The sequence below is a fragment of the Vicugna pacos genome, unplaced genomic scaffold (assembly GCF_048564905.1).
Source record: "Vicugna pacos unplaced genomic scaffold, VicPac4 scaffold_107, whole genome shotgun sequence".
NCBI lineage: Eukaryota > Metazoa > Chordata > Mammalia > Artiodactyla > Camelidae > Vicugna > Vicugna pacos.
Genome location: NW_027328787.1, coordinates 1330798 through 1354558, shown reverse-complemented (window position 1 = coordinate 1354558; position 23761 = coordinate 1330798). Strand labels below are relative to the sequence as shown.

General features: G+C 41.3%; 1 protein-coding gene across 5 annotated transcripts in view; it reads right to left on the bottom strand.

Moving 5' to 3' along the window:
* LOC140694884 (trafficking protein particle complex subunit 9-like) overlaps positions 1–23761 on the bottom strand; it is a 385022-nt gene that overhangs the window by 240779 nt on the left and 120482 nt on the right. Inside the window, exons 1-3 of one of the 5 annotated variants that reach the window (XM_072957910.1) lie at positions 8487–8662; positions 8057–8183; positions 4269–4339 (exon numbers count right to left, since the gene is read on the bottom strand). The exons of 1 other annotated variant lie outside the window; for it this stretch is intronic. In XM_072957910.1, the coding sequence (XP_072814011.1) occupies positions 4269–4316 (48 nt within the window). In that variant the 5' untranslated portion in view covers positions 4317–4339; positions 8057–8183; positions 8487–8662. Of the gene's footprint in view, positions 1–4268; positions 4340–8056; positions 8308–8486; positions 8663–14822; positions 14944–23761 lie in introns of those variants that run through there. 3 more of the 5 variants (XM_072957909.1, XM_072957912.1, XM_072957911.1) reach the window with 3 other exon arrangements.

The following is a 23761-nucleotide window of genomic DNA, read 5'->3' as shown; positions in this document are numbered from 1 at the left end:
AGGAGTGAAGGCCTGAGCTTTGACAGGCAGGGTTTGCATGAACCTGGGTCAGCCACAGCCACGTCCCAGACTCTGCGTTACCCAAATTTCTTATACAAACTGCAACATGTAATGTAAACACTCTAGAGGGATGTATCTTACAACACAGGGAATACAGACAATGTTTTACAGTAACTATAAATGGAGCATCTATTGTACACCTGAAACATATATTTTAAATCAGCTATGTCTTTATAAAAAATTAAAAAATAATTTAAAAATTTTATCCCTTTAATATTCAATTTGGTTTTTAATTAACTACTAAACAGCTTAGAATATATAAAAGCATTTAAGTGTGATGTTTGTTTACATATTTATTTACTTCAGCCTCCTGCTAAAAGAGAAATTAAACAATTTTTTAAACACAGCTTAACAACCATAACAACAAAAAGGCAAAACTGAGAGTGAAGAGAAAATGGAGATTCAATACTTAAATGAAACCAGGGGGAGGTAAACTCATAAAAATGGATTCCATGAAGTCAGGGCAAGTGTTAAAGGCTGACTAGAAATTCAGCTGTAAGATTCTTGGCAGCTAAAGCAAAAAGAAAAAGATGATGGGGCAGGTGGTAGAGCGTGTGCTTAGTGTGCACAGGGTCCTGGGTTCAAGCCCCAGGGCCTCCACTAACAGATAAATATACCTAATTTCCTACTCCCCAAAAGAGCCCCAAAGAAAAGAAAAAGAGAAATTTCTTTCCAAAAAAATCCTGATATTAAATTTGGATTAAATACTTTAAAAATAAAAGGAAAATAGAAAAGATGAGTGACACTGTGAACAAAAACCCCAGCTGGGCTAACAAGCTAAGTCACAAATCTAAGTGTGATAAATGTCGGTTTACTGATCTAAGTTTTGCTGGGCTAACTCGTAAATCTGAAGTTCAGTGTCAGTTTACTGGGCTAACAAGCTAACTCGTAAATCCAAGGTCAACAATTGTCAGTAACGTGATCTGTTCCAAATTGATAAGCTTCAGTGTACTGATTCCTTGCTTTTTGTTGTTTGAGCCTTATTGGCTAAAAGCCCCATACTTGTAATTAACCCTATAAAACCTCATGTGCACGTCTTGCATGTGCTCAGGGCTTGGGAACAGAAGCCCCTCTGAGCCCGCTGGCATAATAAATCTCAGTACTCCCACCCTCTGAGTGCTGCTTATTTCTTGGCTGGCCTGTTGTTTCCGTAACAACACAAGCGATAATGCCCGTGAGATAAATCTGCGATGGCTGCTGGCAGGTCCCCATGTCTCATGTGGGAAAATCTGAAACATATTTCTCACCACTCAGAGTCATCCTCAGCCCACCCCACATCTCCCGCTGTTAAATGCAGGAACACACGCAGGGCCCGGCCTTTGCTCTCTCTGTGTCATCACAGTGAGACAGGATGGAAGGGGGCAGAGCAAGCCATTCAAGAAAGACCACAGCAATTAACATCAAAATGGTGAAGAATTCAACCCGCAATAGGTCTTGAGGCTCAGGATGAAGAGATTTAACTTCTAGTAGATCCTGAGCTTCATTATACACCCATTGTAATAGTAACATGGTGAATAACACGGCCCCAGGCACCATGGCAGTCACAAGGCTAGCCACAAAAGGTCAAAGGGTGGAAAATGGCCAACTCCCTGGAATCCCAGCCCCTTGCCCTAAGGCTGGTCCTTCTACTTATTAGCATATGAAACCACGAAGCCCAAGAAAAGGAGCAACACAGAGCCACATCCCAGGAACCCCTCTCTCTACCTCTTCGGAGAAGGCCCATACTATTTCTGTGGAGTGTGTGCCTACTTTTAATCTGAGCATCAAACCCCCATACTTCGTGACGTTTCTCATGCCTGTCAATGTATCTCTCTGAATAAATCTACCTTTACTCAACACTGGCTTGTTCTTGAATTCTTTACTGCATGAAGCCAAGGAACAAAATCTGGTGGGGCACATCCCAGGGGCTCAACGGAAGCCTGGGACACAGCCCTTCTCATGCCCCACATATTTTTTCTTGTATCAACAGGACTGGGATGTGAAGTGAGGTCTGAGACCCCAGCTAAGGGACAGAAGCAGCCTCCAGGTCTCCAATTGGTGGGCAGCCTCTCCCCCATCAGGGGCCATGGGGTCTGCCTGGTTCTCTGTGTTTTTTTGTTGTGCTGACTCCCCAGTCAGAGAGATTTCTCCTTAGGCCTGGCTCCACAAAACCCTTCTCTCCAAAATACAAGCACATCATGTCACAATCCTCTTGTTCAACCATGAATTGTTCAGCCAACTTTTTCCTTCCCCAGTTAAGTACCTAAATGTCCTCCCTGCCATCCCACCACTTCTTTCTTTTTGAGAACTCTGCACTCCCCACACACCATCCTGAATGCAGGTGCCTTGCTGGCTGGGACCGAGATGTTTCAGTCTGAAACATCCTGAGTCTTTCTCTTTCCACTTTCTAACTTAAAAAGGCCTTCCTGTGTCTCCCACCGCTCTGATTCTGAACGTCAAAAAATGCTCAGGTTACATTCACTCTGTGAATACCTCCCAGGTTTTGGCTAGGTTTCCTTCCCAAGATCTTCATTAAGGAGCTGCATCAAGAAGTTTAAAGGGGCTATTCTTACATTTGAGTGGAGGAGCCTGCAAGAAATTTAAATGGCTTTGAAGAGAGAGTTAACCAGGGACAGAGAGGTCGCAGGTCCTAGTCAACAGTGTCATGAGGCAAAATGTTCTTCAAAGGCTCAGAGTGGCTTCTGAACACGGAGTCGGCAGGGAGGAGGTGACAGGCAGTGAGTGGGGTGAGAGACACAGGGTACGGTCCCCCAGCAGGGGAAGAATTGGTTATTTTCTAGTTTTCCAATTTCTTACTACCTTTTTCTCTTATTGCCACATACCATTTCCTACGAATTAAGCATATCAATGTCAGTCATTTGGGCCACTTGGGAGAAGCTGCACGATGCCATTCACAGGGCTGGGACATGACAGCCACACCAGTCTAGGTTGAAAGACCAGTGGGGGTATTTCCATGGTAATCACGGGCATGCAGCAAACTCCCCAGCTTCAATGACCTCCTCTCAAAGTTGGCGCCAATAGAACTACCAAGCAAAATGCGTGATGATTCTGGCCAACGTCTGTTTATTAGTTAAGTGCCTGTGACACCTGCCACTTAATAGGGAATGAGTACGATCAACGAGGCCCTGTCTACCTGGCCACACGCGCCCTGCCTTCCTGCCTTGGTGCAGCAGCACAGCTTGTTTAGCTGAGATGAGCGCCCCCAGAGCAGCCCCGACGGGAAAGCTCCCAGCTCTGCACGGCCAGACGTGTTCCTTTCCTTCTCAGAGCTGATCACAATTTGCTGTCGTCTGTTTTTATGTTTATCCCTTTTGTAACTGCCTCTCCTCCGGAGATTTTGCTCAAGCAGCACAGGACCAGGTGTGTCTTGTGGCCTGCCGGATATTCTGGGCTGGGAAACAACCGAGCCCACATCTGGCTCTGGTGCTGAACGGAGAGAGCAGAAGGCCCAGGAGCCCATGCTGAACCGAGGCCCCTGCACACAAAATTATGGTCTGACTTTGGGCAAATTACACAGTCTTTTTTACCCTGAGATTCCTCATCTGTCCATAAAAATAACTGCCCATGGCACACAGAGTTACAAGTATTAAAGGAAATCACCAAATTCACAAAGTAGCCAAGGGGCTACCAGTGCATCCTAAACAGACACATGCTGCCTTTAAGGCTCTGACACACACCAAGCGTGGTGGTCGAACAAAGTGTACACTGCTAAGTGTCAGTGTGTTAAGTGCTTCATGTGTGCTATAATAATCTTCAGAACTTACAACAAGCCCAGGAAGTAACGAATACTATCATGCCCATTTCACAGACTCACCATCAGTTTAAGAGAGGTTACATTCAAGTCCAAGGCGCTATGGTGAGTAAATGGCGATTTCAACCTGAATATGGGCCCAGGCCTGGGCTCCATCTCTGTCCCATCCACCTGACCACTGCCTATGAATTCCACCTGTCCAATACCCAAGTTGAAGCCAGCCAGCTCTTAAATGCAATGTGTGTCACCGTTTGTCAATGATGGTTCATTACCATAAACAGTTCTCAGAAAGCACTTCAGAAAGGAAAGTTGGACTCACATACCTGCCCACAAAGAAGAAGAATTCTGCCTTGCCTTCTTCTGTAACGTGCAGAAACCCTTCCCATTCACCACCGAATCCTTTTGTATGCTTCCTCCGTGTTCATGTTTACACATGGCTTATTAAAGTAGAAGTTACCTGCAGTAATTCCATCTCGGTTCCATTCCAAGCTTCCAGATTATCCATAATCAGGGTAATACCATAATTTTCTGTGAATGAAAACACTACAAATTGAATGAAAATATTGCAAACATGTCACTAAACAAAGAATGCTGAAAACAAGTCATCAGCGGCTGCCGCCACCCCCCAGTGAAGACAGGCCTGCAGCCATTCACAATGGTGCCCTCTGAGCAGACTCAGAATAAGAAAGGAAGATTACTGGCCCTAGATAGCTAGGTGCTTGTCTAAAGTATATATTCAGTCAGCCCAAATGTTGGCTTCCTCCCATATATTGAAAAGCATTAAATTCATGAACTTGAGATACCTGGCTTTCTTTAGATAACAAGCAATGTTTTATTGTCCTGACTACCTGGTCTTTGTTGTAAAGCTCCTATATAATCCTAGCTTCTCCCCTACTCTTGCGAGCAGTCCCTCAGAGTGTTCTTAGAGGTGGTCATCCTGGCTCGAGTCCTTCTGACAAATAAAATATAACTCTTAATATTCAGGCTGCACGTTTATTTCAATCAAGTCCCAGAATAGACACAACTCATCAATTGTGTAATGGGACACACTGGATCAGGAACCAAAAGAGTGTAGTAGTCCCTAAGAACTACGGCTCCCTCTTTCTTCCTGTCATTATACAATCCCACCAGAACTCATTACTTTGCTGTCTGCTCCTCTGCCAACCAAACTCAGAGAAGAGTCAACTCAGCAGAGCGTCCTGCTGGGGAGAACCCCCGCAGCAGCACTGCAGGCTGCCTGCACTCCCGCACGCTCTGACGACTGCTAGTGTCCTCCGTGGAAACCAGGCCAACAGAGCTGTTCCCTACAGCTACAAAGTCCCAAATATTAAATACAACCTTTCATTTTATACTATATGTTACATATATACCCATCTCTGAAAACAGCTTTGCCAGAAGCCCAAATCTTCAACATTAATCTGCAAAGGCAAATCAGGTCCACAAGGGAAAACAAGTCTTAAGACGATGCTAAGACCTCCAAAGTCCTCTCCACGACCATAAACCAAACTGCCTGTAGGTCTGCAGCTGCAGGAGGCTACATGTCTGCTTTTAAAGCAACCCCTTCCTGCCCTCGGGTGCTACAATGTCCTTCTACGCCCTCCCATCTCAGGGTAAGAGCACCCACTGCAGAACCTTGCAGGGCAGCACTGACAGGACTGGACAATGAGGATCAGAGCTAAACTAAGCCTTCTGATGACACGAGTTGTCACTCTGTCACTTTACAGATGAAGATATATAGAGAGAGAGGTGGGGTGTTATTGTTCAAAGTCACACAGATAAAAAGTGACAAAGTCTATAACTCTGCTCCTCCCTCTGGTGTGACGCCCCAACTGGGACAACCACAGGGTTCTTTCGTGCCTGCCTGAGCAGTTCTTTCCTATCACTCATGACCCACCACAGGGTCTGAAATTAGCCTGCATTTGCAGCATCTTTTCCCTCCAGTTTCTCAGGAACAAGGCTGTTCGGGCCACTTTATGACTTCCAGGTCCCCGAAATCTCCGTGCTCAGGCTGCTCTTGCCTGTGCATCCGGCCCGCTGCTCAGAGGCTCTTCCTCCCCTTCAGGAGGACGTTTCTACTCTTCACAGGGACACCCCCTTAGGGGATCCCTCCTCTCGCCCTCAGCATGGCAGGTGTCCCAGGCCACATCGCGAGATGCCCCAATAGGACTGCATCTGCCCAGGTCTGCTAGTCAGACCAGCAGCCTCAGAGCCAGGGATTATGCCCAGGTCACACTGCAAACCTACTGCCCGCCTCACAGACCCCAGCCAGCAGGTCACCTGGAAGTCACAGCAAGTGCCCCACCCAATCCAGAAGCCTCTTCATTTCCCAGCACCACTGATGACTGGTTTCCAAACTTTGGTCAGTTTCGCACAAAACAACACCTTCTACTGTGTAGCGGGTGGTTTTTGCTTCTGCACCCCATTCTTACTGAAAACGTTAAGGGAAACCAAAAAGCCCCTTCTCAACCCTTTTCTGATGATACCCTCCCACCCACAATACACATATGCTCAAGAGATTTGGATCCACGTGATTTTGTTTCCCTTACGATAAGTGGCTCAAAACACTGCGGGATTATTTTTCCTTTGAGGGTATTAGGACTCAGTTTCTCGGCTTTAATCTGTTTTTGTCTTTGTCTTCTTTGTTCCTAGCAGTTGCCACCTCTTACTCCCTTCAGCAGCCTCCCTCCCAACTTCTAGTCTAGGAAATCAGCTGTGATGAGGGGCACGGGGGCATTCACAGAAGATGCAACAAAGGCAAAGAGAGGCTATATAATTTGCCAAAGATATCACCTTCAACCCCCAACAGAGTGTGTCATGTCCCTGTGTTTAACTCTTATTCTAGGCAAGTTAACTTTTTGTAGATTATGTTTATAAAGATGAGAAATCAAAATACATACAAGGACACACATCAACTCTAAGATATTCATTAACTCCACTATTTTGTTTCTATTTATTTTATTTGTATTAAAAAATTAAGAAACCCTGCAACCAATATAGCAAAATGTTACTGGGTTTTAAATACAGAATATAGAGGTGTTAAGTGTGTCATTACTCATCCTTATATGTATGTTCACAAGATAAAATTATTTGAAAGTCTCTCTCCCCTCTCCCTACTCACTACTGGCTCTCACCTGAGATCCCAGACCACACATCTAACAACCTTTCACTTTACCCACAGCTGAACTCATCAGTTTTCCCCCAGAACTCCCTCTGCAGCTTTCCCTCCTCAGAACACAGCAGGACCATCATTTAACTCATTAATCCACCCAGAAACCTGGGCCTTACTCCATCCTACCTTCACAGACAGCTTTAAATCTTTCTTTTTACCATCTAAACATGCCTTCAATCTGTTCGCTTTTACCCACTATCCTACCGCTCAAGTGGAAGCCACCAACACTGCCCACCTGGACTCACGAGTCTCCCAAGTGGCCCCACAGCCACTCTCCCCTACTTGAGACAAATGGGATTGTGTCACTCCCATGCTTTTTGGGCTCTTTTCAGACCCACTGTTCATAGAAGAAACTCCAATTTCTTCACCTTGTGAAGGTGTTTGCCATGAAACTGTCAGCTCATGGAGGGCAGGGCACGCCCTCTCCCCTCAACCCCACTCTCTGGCAGAGCATCAGCTTGGGAGGACCCGCTGAGCTACATCACCCTGTATCCTAAACCTGGTCTTGGGTTCTTAGCAAACTGCTTCACTTATCCATACATATCCAAGGTAGATAAGAAAGATTTTAGATGTTGAGCTAGACTATTCATTTGGGGATTTTGCACTGGCAACCTGCAAGTATATGTTCTAATGTTTGTGTCTTGTTAAAACCACACCCAGATTAAAGGAGTATTTGTGGAATGTCTTCGGAGTAAAAGGGTTCTGTACTTTTACAGATTTTATGTTTTATAACATGAATAACCCGGACAGGGTCACAAATGGAACCGCCTCACAAGTGACAGAAGACAGGTGAGATGCATATAGCAACAGGTCACAAAGATGGTAAGAGCAAAGTTGTTTCTCCAAACCCCAAAAAAATTCCTCCAAGAACAGAAAACTCAGAATTTTGAAAGTAAAATACTATCATATAAGGAAAGAAAATAAATAATCCTCTTCATCAGGGTTTCAAGATCTGACTGCAGAGTTATTAGCAGGCTATACTGAATCCTAGCACAGAAAAATCAGATGGACTAGTGGTGAGTAAGTTCCAGAAAAACGGCAGTAATTCCTCCACTTGAAAGAGGACACACACTCACTTGTTCAAGGTGATTGCAAACAACATTCTGCAGAAATTCAGAATATTCAGGCACCGCTTCTAGATGGTGATGACACGGAAGGATGGCTTGGATGCATGCTTCTAACTGAGTCACCGGCATTCTTACACTGCAGGGGGAAACGGAGGCCCTCAGCCAAGAGCAGAGATGTTCCTGTCATGTATCCCAGGTCGTGCCTCGGGGACTCAGTGTCCTGTAGCAGTCCGGCCCCAGGCGAGGACCAGCAGCGTGGCCCACCCAAGCAGGAAGGGCACTGTGCTTGAGAAAGCCCACACCAGATGGGAGCAAGAGTGGCTGGTGGGGTTTTGTGAACCTATGAATGCTCATAGAAAAACACCTGCATACATTCAAGTGATACAATTAACAGTAGCATTCTTTTTAACAAAATTTCAAATGTCAGTGGTAATTTTACCATTCCTTTTCTCTTGTCCCCTGCACTCTGAGACAGGCTTAGGTTCTCTCACACTTGCAGCTCTGATGCAATACTTGTGAAGTTATTTTACTTTACTGCAAGTGTTTTCGCTCCACGTGTCACTGTGACTGTCGTCTCTTAACACAGTCAGATATCTTCCTGGATCTCTCCATGAGTTCCTTGCTCCTGCTTCTCAGATCCTGAGATAAAGAACAGGTGAAGGCACATGACTGGAAAAGTCAATGTGGACTTGAGCAAAGTCCTCAGTGACCCCCTAGGTGAGTGTTGACCACCCCTTAGCTTCGATTCTCAAAGTTCTGCCCAGGGTGACATCCAGACAGGAGGGAGTCCTGGGCCCAATTAAAAGCTGTGTGGCTTGGGTGCGGGGAAAGGTGCAGGAGCTAGTTCCGTAGCCGGGACCCTCCACACCTCTGCTCCTCTCTCTCCCGAGGCCCCGCTGCCAAGTCCCCACGCTCCCTGATATTCTGTCCTTCTCTTCTACTCTACTTCAAGCCCTTTTCCTCTTCCTTTATTCCCTGATTATCTGCAGCTGGAGAGATTTTTCCATCACAAAATCTGAAAAAATTTCCTGCAGCTGAAAAAGAGGTCTCCAGAGGTCAATGCCCATATGGTGGTTCCTGAAGAGAGCCCCTGGTTAGGGGGACCCTCACCAACACTCACGGGACATCAGGTATGTTACAGGGTCGACCACCCCCAACAAGAGTTTGCTGTGACCCCAAGGCACGCACAGCATCCCTGCTCACTAAAGTGTAGTTGTAATCCGTTATTAAGAAGCAAAAATAAAAAAAATTCTCATGTTTCTTACTAAAATTATTTATGAGTTAGAAAAAGAAATTGTAAAAGAAAAGAACAAATTTGACTCCATGTTAGATGTGTTCGTTTGGCTTTAAACCTGTACCTTGTTTTCTAGGCTCCGACTTGCTATCTCTGCACCTTTTGTGAAAAAAAGTTGCCTTTAGCCTGAAATATCCAGGACAGCCTATTCTCCGGGCTCTGATCTTTAAGGATATTAGCTCTTCTACACTTATGTACAGATGGCAAGTGGCAAAATAGATAATAACCTTTCTTTTATTTGGAGGTTTTACGGGGGCACCTTAATTTGACCCACCATGGACAGCTGCAGGAACAAAGGATTCCAAGGACAAACAATTCGTACAGCGAGAAGTTTGCAACAACCAACCACATCCCCGCCGCTTTTTAGTATAAAAGGAGACTGAATTCTGCTTTGGGGAAGAGAGTTCTACTGGATATCAATATGCCATTTTCTGGGTCTGCCAGATTTTCAAATGAAGTCACTATTCCTTACTCCAACATCTCATCTCCCCATTTATTGGCCTGTCATGCAGCAAGCAGAACGAGTTTGGACTTGGTAACAAAATGACTGCATTAGAGGTAGTATGTCTCCACTGTTTCCTCATTTCCAGTATGTCACAACCTATCAATTTTATATGCTGTTTAACAACATGACAAAGACTTATTATACGGAATTGATTCCACAGAAATAAAATTATTTCTACTCCCTCAAGACTTTTTTCTTTTCTATTTTATTTTGTTTTGCTTATTGAAAAGAAAATAAAAGTCAAATCATTTTATTTCATGTATTTTTATAGCTATATAATGTAAATACTACAAAAATATTTAAATTGCAATAAAAATTGTTAATATATTTGTATAAAGATATATAAACAATCAATGCAGATTAGGAAAGGAGTAGATATTTACTAAAAATCTACTGCACATCCAGTCTTTTACAAGCATATCCTGGAATATAAGCTCTATTATCCAGGGGTCCCCCACCCCCATTCTCACTGCCGATTCCCTTAGTAATCAACTACCAAGGCACCAGCATAGAACCATGCGATCGCTATTTTAGGTATAAATGAATGAATTAGCTCATTCAATTCTAAAACAGAAACCTTAAAATAAATACTGAACTTATTTACAGATAAACAAATTTGGACACAAAAAAGTACAGTTTCTCCCCCAAGACACAAAGATAATAATTGGTAAAGGCAAGATTTGAACTAATCTGCCTGATTATAAAGCTAAGGTGGAAATCCCCTTCGACTGTGTAGGTCCAGCAGCACAGCCCATCACCCTATCTTTGTTCAGATCTGGCTTTAGACAGCCTGAGACAGCACCCCATTCCTATGGAACTCGAGGGGAAACGATAACAATAAGGATTTTATATTCAGTAGTTTCTTAGGTCTCAATTATATAAAGTGTCAGCAGGTCAGCAGAAAACTCTGGGAAATATGAGTGGGTCCAGAGCTTTTCGCTGATAAGAAACTCAATCTATCAGGACAGAGTGACCTTCCCATGAGTGGCCTCATGAACATAAATTAAAGGCAGCTGAAATGAAAACTAGTAAGAACATGGAAGTGAAGCAGGAAGGATCCCTACTATCCCCTGCCCAGTTGCCTCTTCACCCGCGTGGACAAGATGGCAGAAGACCCAGGTTCTTGTCTAAGTTACAACATCATGGATTCTCACCCATAAAATGTTGCGACTCTATGCTGTCTTAAGTCCTTTACAACTAAAATATGATGACACCAATATCTCAGTGGAATGTCTATGTCTCCACTTTCTCTCTTCTATTAGGAGACTATATCTATGGCCACAAACAGAAATTCAATTAAAAACACCATGCACGAAGCCTGGTGAAAGTCTGTGTAAGAGACATTGTTCTCACTCTCTGTGAATGAAAACTCAGAAAAAGTGGACCTTCTCCCTCTGTAAGTGGGAGGTAGACTGATTTTGTGTGTGTGTGTGTTTGCTCGCACATGTGTGTGTGTAAATCATATAAAATATATTCTGGGATTTGCACAGTTTTTTTTATGATACTATCATTTCATGAGGATGAGCCAACCTTTAAAGTAATTTGAATCTATTTTTCTGAGAGGCTCTTTTGGTGGAGGATGGGAAAGGGGAAAGGAAAGGAGGAAAGAAGTAAATGAAGCAAAGCTGTAAGAATACTGCTAGGGAAAGGCAAGACATTAATTTTGTTCCTACTTGCATCACACACAAATTAGGGACTGGCTTTCCCCCATGTCTTGTCAAGCACTGAGCTGCAGAAGAACAGGCGACAGCCCATTTCTCACTGAGCTTGTGACTGTATGTGACATCTTATAGACACAAATTATTTAACCTGATCAAACACTCTAGCAGCAGGATGTAATTCTCCTAATTTGAGAGACAAGAAAACAGGAAGTGAAAGACGGTATATAGCTTGACAAAAGTCAGAGGACAAGAAAACTAAAGAGGATGAATTCAAACTCAGATCTGAATGCAGAGTCTGATATTCCCACTCCCAGGGCTGGAAAATCCTTAACACAAGGTTCCCCAGCTCCTCTGCATTGTTCCTGGCACCAAGCATTTCCCATGGCGATGGTCTCCAATTCTCAGACACAGTGCTCTGTGCAGCCAATAACCTCCATTCGACCTTGATCATCTACCTGCCACGCCTACCAGGCTTCACCATACAGGCAGGAAAGCTGGATTTCAAGTGCATACAAAGCCACCCTGGTTTAAGCTGGACTGTTTATCAGCTTTTCCAGCATAAAGGCAGCCATGAAAGTGCTCACAGTTTGTACATGAGCCACACTACCTCTCTCCCTCTGTCTCCCCACCTATACTACTTAGCTATGACCATTTTGAGAATCTTGGAAACAAATTTTTAAAAACAGAAAAGAAAGGATTCTGTAACAAGTACTTAATACTTACAATTTTAAATGAGAAGTTACAAAGTGAGTATTTACAAACCGAATCTGCCTTCCTAGGTGTCAGTTTTAACAGTTAAAAAATATAATAGCAAAAATTTCTCACTTAAAAAATTAACAAAAACATCAACAATAATCTGGAATAAACTCAAAAACAATGCCCATGTTGTACATGGAGAAAGTACAGGACTGTACTGAGGGGTAAAGTAAAAGTGTGAAAGTAGAGACATCAACCTTTTGTATGGAGGAAAGCAGTTTTAAAGATGTACGTTCTCCTAAAGATAATTCAAAATTACTAAAAAATCCCATGACAACACTTATCTGTTTTTTTTAACTTGAAAAAATTATATTAGAATTCTTCAGGAATAATAAAGTCATAATACAAGCCAAGAAATTTAGGGATCGAAAAAAGAATCAAAAAATTCGCACTGTAATATATTAAATAAATTTTTACAATATGTAAGATATAGTGCTAGAGTAAGAAAGTAAGATTGACAGAAATAAATCATGAGCTCAAAAAGAGACTCTAGTATACATAAGTATTTTTTACAAGTGGGATTTCAAATTAAAAAGCAAAGTATGAATTTAATAATTGTCTTGTTACAATCAGAGAATACCTGGAAAAAACAAATTCTATTCCTGTCAAAATGACCACAAGAAAAATTACAGAAAATGATGTAAATATTAGAAAGTACTAATAAGAGCAAATACAACTCTTTGCTCATATCAATTCAGCTTCTCCTCACTGTAACAAGTACCATTATCATCTCCATCTTAGAGATTAAAAAAACCTACAGAAGAAATTTATACCATTATAAGAAAGCATTTCTAAGAATAAAACCCAAAAAGAAGACATTTACTATCTTAAGATTATTTTGGGCCACAACAATAATGAACCTACTGAACAAAATGAAAGGCAAGAAATGACAAGTAAAAGCTCTCTGATACATGTTGATGAGGACAAGGGGTTAATGTTCATAATACACATTGAGCTGTCACAAAGCAGCAAGAAGCTCCCCCACTTAAATGTTTGCAAAGGACAAAAGGGATCATTCACTTTTTAAAAGTCAGATGGCTAATGAGTGAAAAATGCTCAAAACCTCACTGGTCATCAAGTGCAAACTAAAATAATGAAAATCATTTTGCTCGTCATATTGGCAAATATGTTTAAAAGATATTATAGCTAGTGTCCATATTTGAGACAACAAACTGTGAGCGATCTTTTGGAGGATGACATGTCAATGGATATGTAAACTCTGAAAAACGTGTGTGCACACAGGCTGAACTCCACTTTTAGGAATCATTACATTTAGAAAAAATCAATTCAAAAAGATGTACTCATCAGAACATTTGCACAGCACTGTTTACAATGGTGGGAAGAAATGCTGAAGTGAAATCATATCCAGCGATAGAGAATTGGTTACATAAGTTATTCTACATCTTTTCATTCCCCACAGGAGAAGGAATTTCAAGATTCACTTGAAAGCATCCTGTGATGTATGAAGTTGTCACATCCAAGGACTAAATTTCCAGAAACCTTAGCTAAAGGAATACTCATACAAGATCACAGGAATGTTTGTACAAGAAGGATGCCAGTCAAACACCCTTTCTGACAGTGGAAAATGGAGAAAACTTAAGTGTTCACCATCAAGACAATGATGCGGTAAATCACGGAGAGCTGTGGGCACTAAAGTTGCAGCGTTTCAGCGTGGTCCAAGGCCTTGTCCACAGTACTCTCCCACGAAAGGTGTCGTTAAACAAGAGACCAAACCTGCACATCAGGAGACCCCTTTACTCTATCTGAAAGGACCGGGTGAGTCTGGAGTGGGAGGAGGTCTATGATATATACGTTAGTGAATAAACCGAGCTACAGAAAACATATAGTATGGCCTTATATTTCAATAAAGCATATATACACACACATATACATAGATTTCTCATATACGTGTATGTATGTGTGTATATATATATGACAAAGGCATAAAGGTCATGAAATATATACTCCACATTGTCAGCAGCTTTTACTCTCAGGAAAAAAGGGGAAGGGAAGTAGGGGACTTTCGGTACCACCACAGTTCTCTTTTCAGAATTTCAATTAAGTATACTTGGAATTTAAAAGTTTACTTAAGTACGAAGTAAAATGGACGATGCCTCCACAAAATAGAATGCTATACTGGTCATTAAAAATCATGTCAGGGGAGATAGAATATTGTAGAAAAATGTGTAATAAGCCGAATGGAAAATGGAGGTCTCCACACAGTAAACAGGCACACAGTGCTCGCTGGTTTTTATGACAGAGCTGATACACACTGATGAAAAGAACAGAAAATAGATGTTAAAGTGTTAATTATTATCTTTGAGTACTGGGACCAGGATAGACCCTTTTGACTCTTTTTTCAGACTTTTATATTAAATACACATTATTTTTCATCTGAAAAATGCATTTTTAGATGTCTAGTACCACACATTGGAAAAAATACATGAGTAGTTACAGAAACAAATAACTAGGAGACACCGCAGCACCGTCACACAGTGTAGAAAGGGCGATCCTGAATAACACCGCGCAGTTACATAAGGACCCACAAAGTGAGAGCACCTGCTGTAACAGGGCGCGGCCCCCTTCCATTTGTCAGATGTGTCTTCAGGGCTGAGGCAGTTCTGAGCACGGCCAGTGTCAGTGCTGGTGTCTGGATGGATGCCACTGGAGGTGAGGGCACCTGCAAGCCGAGAGGAAGAACAGAAATCATCCTCTGCTTTTTCTGTCTTGTTTCTTTGTTACTTTTAAAGAGAGGCGTAAATAAGATAAACTGAATCTTCCTTACTGAAATTTCAGTAATGAAGCCATTTTTAAAGTGTTCACAACTTATATTCTGCCTATAACTGTCTTTTCAAAAAAGCCTCATATTTATTAAATGTTAATTAACTCAGTTAATTAACTACATGTTGAAACCTTTTAAAAAACATGAAATGCACTACGTGAAAGCACCACACATGCAGTGACTAGCTCAGCTGTCTTTACGGCAGTGCAGTCAGCCCCCACCATCCCGAGACCCTGAACTCCTGATGCTGGGAAGAGAGCACGCTGCTTCCTCAGATGGAGAGAAACGGTAAAAGCATTTTCTGAAATCTTCAGCACTGACAAAACATAACTGCTTAATCCCAGGCTCCTTGGAGGCTGTCATTTTCCGTTTCTGGCCAACACCCGTCAATGAGCAGAACCACCCCATTCCCGAGTCATGGGACTCACGTGGGCAGCAGTTTTGGAGAAATTTCCAGGTATAGAATGTTAACCAACTATACATAAAACTCTGAAAAAGAAAAGATGCAATACTCAGATTTTGGAAGACACTCAAAATATTCTCCTAAGACTTAGTATTTGGAAAGGCTGGGCTTCTCCTAAGCCACTTATTTATTTCACAGCCAGTGAGCATCTCCCACAAACCCTGCTTCCCTGGGTGTGCTGGGAGCCTCAGGCACATTGATGCTGTCTATCTTATAAGTCACAAGGCAGAGGCGTGTATCTCACGCCTGCAACTCTCACACAGGCTCAATTCCGAGCCTCAATTTGTGAACTTGGCCCCATTTTCTCACCTGTTTATTTGGTATCTGTTCTTCTGTAAGCTGCCTGAAGTGCTTCTTGGAACAAGTCAGAAGAATGAGTGGGTAGAGAAATGGACAGATGGACAGGTGAGAGATGGGCAGACAAACAGGGAGACTCCAAGAGAAGGGGAGCAAACAAAATTTCCTATGCAAAACCCTCTTCTAGTCAAGGAAGATAACCATCACGGAGAAGTGTGAAGAGGCAGGTGGCTTAGGACTGTTTCCTGGATTCCATCAAAAGTCACACCACGTGATGAGAGGGTAGAAGTATAAATAATAAAAGAAAAAAAGCATGCATGTTTGAAAAATATATCTACATTATGTACTTTCTAAAGAATAGATTTATATCAGCAAGGCTCAATAACACAATCTTTGGGTATTTACAGAAGTGAGAATCCCATCTCCAATCCACAAGACATCCCTTCGGAGCACTGAGGGTCTACACGGTGCGATCATAAAGCCGTAACCGCAAAAGCTGTGCTATCCTGCATTTACGAGGAACGAGCAGCTGTGCTTGGCCTGCCCACGCGCGTCGTTTACAACCCACAGCACCTCTACGGGGGAGGGATGACTAGCGAGCCCTGTCTCTGCAGGAAAGAAAAAAGCCCGGGAGAGGCTAAGCCGACCTACAAGTTCTCCATTTCACAGGACTTGTCACTCCAGAGCAGGACTCGAACTCGGCCCACGTTTGTAACCACAGTACTACCGTAATTTATGTGCTTTTTGTGTGTATAATACATTTGTTTCTGGCATGAAAGTGTATTTAATAAATGATCGGTTGTCTTGTATATTTCATTAGCTCACAATCTTTATATTTTTGAATTGTACTCTTCCCCTGGAGAAATGAACGGAAAGAGCAGTGGTCAGAATGAGGTGGGGCTTCATTCTTTATCTGTTACCTCATCTCATCCAAGTCCCCAAGCAGGGAGAAGGAGCAAATGTTCTCTTCATCTTTTAAAGAGAGGGCTCCAGTGATGGTGATTTACTCAACTCCAAAACTAAGTCTGGGGGAAGGGCACATGCAGCAACGAGAGCAGTATCACCTGTAGGAAGGCGAAAAGAGCTCAGGGGATGGCTCAATGGGTCAGCCTGATTTAATTTCAATTGATAATTCAATAACACACTCTAAAAATACTAGCATGCAATGGATTTGCTCTTTCTTGACATCTAGCAAGTTTCCACAGCCGACATGTAACATTATCATGAACTAGTGAAAAGAAGAGTCCACAGACAAGGAAAATCAATGCCACAGGCAGGCTGAAACTCAGGCTGGAGGAAAGGAAGAGAAAGGGCATATTTAAGAAGAGGGGAAAGTCTGGGAAAAAGACATCATCACAAGGACTCTCAAGCGTCATCCAGCAATCATATAATCATTCTTTCAAGAGAGAGTTACTTAGGTCCTATGTTGTGCGAGATTTTACAAAGGGCAAAGAGAGACCACAGCGTCCATGGTGGCAGCAAGTTGCGGGGCTATAATACAATTCTAATCTTGGTACCTTGCACAATTGTCCTCAGTATAAATGCAAAAATTAAAGTAAAATAATACTATGTAAACCATACACATTGCTGAAATAAATTAAAGAAGACCTAAATACCTGGAAAGACAAACCACGCAAATTCCTGGATCACATGACAATATTCTTGGGATGGCAGTGCTCCCCAGAGTGAAGCACACATACAACGTGGTCTTGATCACAATCCCAGCGGGCTCCTCAGCAATAACTGACTAGCTTCTGCTACAATTCATATGGGAATTCGAGGGTCTCAGTAACCAAAACGTACCTGAAAGAGTAGAACAAAGTGAGAGGACTTGTAATTCTCAATTTCAAACATTACAACTGTATCTACAAGTGAGATTAGAGGCCATTTTTAAGGTATTATTGTGTTTATCCTTATTTTCTAAATTCTGTACAACGAATATACCTGTTAGAATAAGAAAAATAAAAACTAAAGTATCTTTTAAAACATGCACACCGATTCATTCATTGGGGAAAATTATTTTAACTATAAAGAGGTAAACAAATATCTAGTGAAAAAGGACTACTTAAAAACAAGTCTGCATTTACAATTTTCATAAATTGAAAACTGAAAAGCACAAACACATCAAATTTCTAGGGAGACTGGTGAAACATTTTAATAATTATTTTCAAAAATTCTAATTGCACAATGAAAACACAAGAAAGAGAAAATCGTGATTGACAGGAAACTGCGAACACGTGGAGAGCAAAGGCCTTGAAATCACTGTTCCTTTAACTCTGCTACTAGCTCAATAGCAGAGGAAATTCCTCACTGAGGGGACAGTGGAATCCCATGCATAAGATAGGATACACAGTACAGACTGCAGTAGTATCGGGAGTGAATATGTTAGAAGAATTCTGAAGTTACAACATTGCTGAAAAACTATAAAAACACTGACAGACAGATTAAAACACACAGTCATACATATTATATAGAAACATGAACTCTGCTCCCATGTTGCATAGAAATACAAACATATTTGTTCATTTATGGGCACTGATTACTTTATCCCAGGTAGAATATTTCAACTAAAACAAATAATCAATATTACACTCCTATTGTCAAATGTACTTGAAAACTTACTCTGCTATGTAACCATATGTGTCTAAGATAGATCTAAAATTAGTGAAAAAGAGCTTTGAATGGTTTCTTGAATTCTTCTCAAAATTCCAAGCTTAATTTTAAAATAGATCTGAGCAGTATTTCTATATTATCTTTTCCCTTGTGAAATGAACAACACAGTCTGCTGTCAAAATTCTGTGCTTACAATGATTCACGAGCACCATATCCTCACAAAACTGCTGGACAGCAAGTCACTATCCAGACACTGTGACCAAATAAATGAAACAGAAGGAAGACAGTGATCCTATTCTGGAGGGCTTATAGTCTGTGTCAACACTGGGGTTTTTACTTGATTGGTTTGATTGGGTAGCAAAATAAAATCAATCAAGTACTTTCTTTGAGCATTCTATAAGTCATGACTGTTTTTAGTGTCATTAGCAGGAAAGACTTAAGCATGACTTGGTTAGGTCAACTAGCAACAATCATCACTGGAGAGTGAGTAATAAAGAAGTTAACTGATAGCAATGCTTCTGCCTACATGAGACCTAAAATAAATCTACACTGATATCCGAAAGGAAAATAAGGAGATGAGGTCCCCAATGAGAAAACAAACTAACAAGAAATCAAAAAATGAAAGTCATTTTCATTAACGATTCCAGGCAGTAGTGGAGCATGGTGGTGAAGATCACAAATGCTGGGGACAAACATGAGGGTCTGAAATCCCACAGCACTAGGTAGATGTGACACTGACATTTCAGTGAAATTTTCTGCATCTCAGTCTCCTATCCATAGACTGGGGACAACAACTGCACCCATCTCCTATAACGGTCCTAAGAATTAAGTTATTTTATATATAAAAGCTTAAATAAAATACCTCAGAGTTTAAATAATACCCCAAAAGCACAAGAAACAAAGAAAACAGAGACAAATTGCAGTTCATCAAAATTTAAAACTTTGCTTCAAAGGGCACCATCCAGAAAGTGAAACAACAACACAGAGGAGAAAATTTTTTCAAATCACTTATCTGGTAAGGAATTTGTATCTCAAAATGAAGAAAAAAAAACCCTACAACTCAACAATAAAAAGGCAACTCAATTAAAAGGTTAATAAAGTATCTGAAAAGGTATTTTTCAAGGAAAATATACAAATGTCCATAAAGCACAATGTAATGATGTTCAATACCATTAGCTGTAAGGGAAATCAAGTCAAAACCACTAGGAGAAACCGCTTCACACTCACTACAATAGGGTATAATAAAAAAAAAAAGCGTAACAAGCACTAAAGAGGACACAGAGGAAGCGGAGCACGCAGCCCTTGCTGGTGAGGATGTAACACAGCGTGGCCACTTTGGAAAACAGCCTGGCAGGGCCTCAGAGAGTTGAACATTTCGTTTCTGACTTACCCAGCAATTCTGCTCTCTGGGCACACACGTAAGAGAACTGAAAACAAATATCCACATAAATAATACCACATGAGTGTTCACGGCGACATTACTCATCACAGCCAAAAACAGAAACAACCCAAATGCGTATCACCTGATGAATGGGTAAACAGTGGGGCCCAGCCATAGAGTGGAATGTTATTCAACAATAGCATAGCATAGAATAGTGACTAAGGCCACAACATGAGCAAATATTGAAAACGTTACTCAGTGTGAAAGAAGTCAGTCACAATAGACGTTTCCACTTATATGAAGTGACTCGATTTACATGAAATGTCCAGCACAGGCAAATCCACAGAGAGAAAAGTGGCTCCTTGGGGCTGGGGGAGGATGGGGAAGATGGGAATGTCTGCTTATGCATACAGGGCTTCCTGTTGGGGGGATGAAAATATTCTAAGATTGAATGGGACGCACAATTCTGGGCATAGAGTAAAAACCGATGTACATTTTAATGGGTGAATTGTATTAAAACTCTTAAGAACAAAAGGACCTTGGGCCAGTATCTTCCATAGTAAATGCAAATTGCTAACTTTTATTAGAGGAAAAAGAAACTGCTCTCAGCATGAAAGCAGGAGATCAGCAAATGTGAGTTAACCGAAATTGGACAAGAGCATTTCACTTGAAACAGTTGCTGAGTGTACACGAAATATTCAGAAATAGGAAAATCACCTTGACATCATGAGGAAGCATTCTGTTTCAAATACAGATCAAGGATTCGGCAAGCCCAGCTGCCAGAAATGACCAGAGAAGAAACCTGGTTTATAAAACTAGCACCAGAGACAACAAGGAATGGTGATGAGGAAAGCAGGCGGCAAATATCTGGAACAGTTCACTACAAATAATTTCTCCACCAAAAATTGAAAAATAAAATGAAAGTGATGAAATGCTCTGTTGACATCTCGAGAATGGGCTTCCTTCGGTGCTCGACTGTTCTGTAACCCCGATTGAGAGACTAAGGAGAATCAGCATGGCTCCTGGGGGTCCCCAAAGGACTGCCCACCAGCACGCTGACCACCATCACATCTGCCAGGTTTGAATTGCAGAGAAGAGACCAAATTCTGAAAGGCACAGGAAATATTGACAAGGGAAGAAAACGCTGAGGTCTGTCCTGGGACAGAGGCCCTCTGAGCAGAGGCCAGAAGGCTGCAGGTGAACTGCAGTAGACCTGGGGCAGGAAGGGATCACGGGGGAGCATATCTCAATTCTCTTCTGTCTCTGCCTCCGGTAGGAGAGATAAAGCCTGCATCCTTCTCACCTGGAACTGTGGGTTCTGGCTGGAAGAAGTCTTACCGACAAGGAATGATTATTCAAGGCTCTGTGGAAAAAGTCAAGAAATCGAGAGGGATTAGGGAGCCATCTCCATGAGCCTCTCAAATGCTCCCATATTTATAGGGTATAATCAAAGGAAAACTTCGTTAACAGTTGTGAGATAGTAAGGAGGAAATTCGGGAAAGACAGGATGAGGCAGAGATTGTAGAATACACAATGAGTACAAAGGATTAGTGTATCTTTAGGGAAGTCATGGGGTGAGGGGAACAAGATACATTTTTAGATATGTTCATTAAAAAGCAGACCACCAGACCAGCCAGGTCCTTGTTTTGGGGATAATACATTATCTAACAACACACAAGCCCAGCGTTTATAGCTGAGGGTCTCGGTCCTTGCTTTACAACCAGCAGAGTGCTATCTAAAACCTCAACTACACAAGCAAAGCATTGTCTCTGCTTTTTAAGGTAAGGAGTCTGGAGTGAGGATGCACAGGAACTTGCTTGTAAAGCAGTATCAAAGCATATTTTTTCTTCTTAAAATTCAGAGGCGACTGGTGTGTGTTACAATTTGTTAAACCAATCATCTGCTTCCACATGGAACCATTATGGAGGACACCCTAGGATGAAAATCCTGGATGTGGGTCTTTTCCTGCCATCTTCAGCCACTCTATCAGGGTCTAGGCACATCCGTGAATAACGATCCTACAGTACCACTCACTCTCTTAACTCCTGGTGATTGAAACTTAATTTTAGCTCTACACAACTTAACGTAGAAAAGTTTCAGCAATAAAAGATATAATATTCCATTTATATCTCATCATATTACTGATTTTCTGATTGCTCTAAGCTGCTTCTACTTGGTAAAGCACCTCATTCTGAAGCTGAATTCAGTAATTTCCATTGTGCATTTCTAGCCAGTTTGGGCTCGCTAACTTCTTTTGGTCAAATATCGATATACTTAATTGATTTCTTTGTTTATCAATTTCAACCAGGAGGAGAGGGAGTGTCACTCTTTTCCTCAGCCCACCCTCAACTCTTTTCCCATCAACTCAGGCCTCCTGAAAACAAAACAAAGTATTTTTTTCCCTTCTACTCTTTCCACAAACCCAACAGGAAACATCAGCCTGGAGAAAGAATTCAACACAAATGTTAAAACAAAAATCTATAAACCTGAAACAATACCATCTCCGAATCATGATACACAATGACATGAGATTAAGTGTGTCAGGCACAAAGCATGAGGGAGCCTGACTACCTGATTTCTATTCTTCAAAGGAAGGAAGGTTTTCGTATTTTTTATTATCATTCTTGGTCATTGTTTCTGATTATGCCAAAAAATAATTTATGAAATATTTATGCACTGCAGTAACTGATTTTTATTGTATCAATTTTAGAAGGCATTCAGAGGGGATAGGAAAACCCACCTCTGTAAAAAATGCAAAATTTCTTCCCCTGTTAAGAACACATATACAAAATGCAACAGAGAATTCAAATTCTTGTGGAGAGGAGCAAAAGACACAGAATCAAATCAAAGTCATTACAATGAGTCAATTTAAAATTCACTGGACAAACATGCTCAATGCATACAAATAATTTTAAAGGCACACTGCAAACCATTCACTTAATGATCTGCAGGCTAGAGGAAGAATTTCACTCTTTAACAGACAACAGAAATCAATAGGGTGCCCCACCAAACAAGGAGCAGTGAACAATCAGGTTTTTAACAGTTCTGAGAAATCAGCATATTCTAAAGATCAAAATCCAGAAATTTTAAACATTCATTCAAACCACAATGAAAAAAGCACTTAAAGAAAAAAAAAAAAGAAAGTAAGCACATAGATCATTGCAACAGAACAATGAGAATTTCTTGTACCGCTAGAAGAAAGAACAGGCTATAGCCTTTTACTTGAAAAGAGACTACTTTTAAAAATAACTGCTAAAACACATTTCATCATTCATGTTGCATTTAAAAATCTGAGGTACATGTATCTGATCAGAAAAGCAATTCTGAGTAATAGTATGTTACAATTCAGTGCCAGTTTGCTTTAGAAGAAAAGAGAAAAGTTACTGTTTCTAATTCTGCACAAAGTTTAAAGAACCTCCCTGCCTCTATCTCCTCCCATTTCCTAAGCTCATGCTCCCTAATCCTTCTGAAACAAGTATGAGAAAGTCTTATTCCCAATATGCCAAATGACAACTGAATATCAATTTATTAGTGTAAATATATGCCAACACCTTGAAATGGAGGAGAAAGGTATCAGAAGTCTATATGGAATTTCTTTCTACCTTCCTGAAATCACACACACCAACGTTCACACAGACACAGACACAGACACAGACACATACCCCCTGGATTACTGGGCACTTCACAAGCTTAGTACTTAACAACTTGTAGAAGGTAACTTTGTAGTTACTTTAAAATACAAAACTGTCAGCTTTTGAAAGCCTTCATCATCTGCTAAACCATCTAAATATCAAAGAAACCCAATTAGCCTTCTCTGTAGAATGTAATTTCCCTTGATGGCAAAACAGTCTCCAAGAAGTACTGGATCAAAGATTCGTGTTTATCACTACCTATGATCGTTTTTAAGCACATTAACAGATTCAGAAATGTATGTCTCAAAAACATTTATTCCTATTGAAATA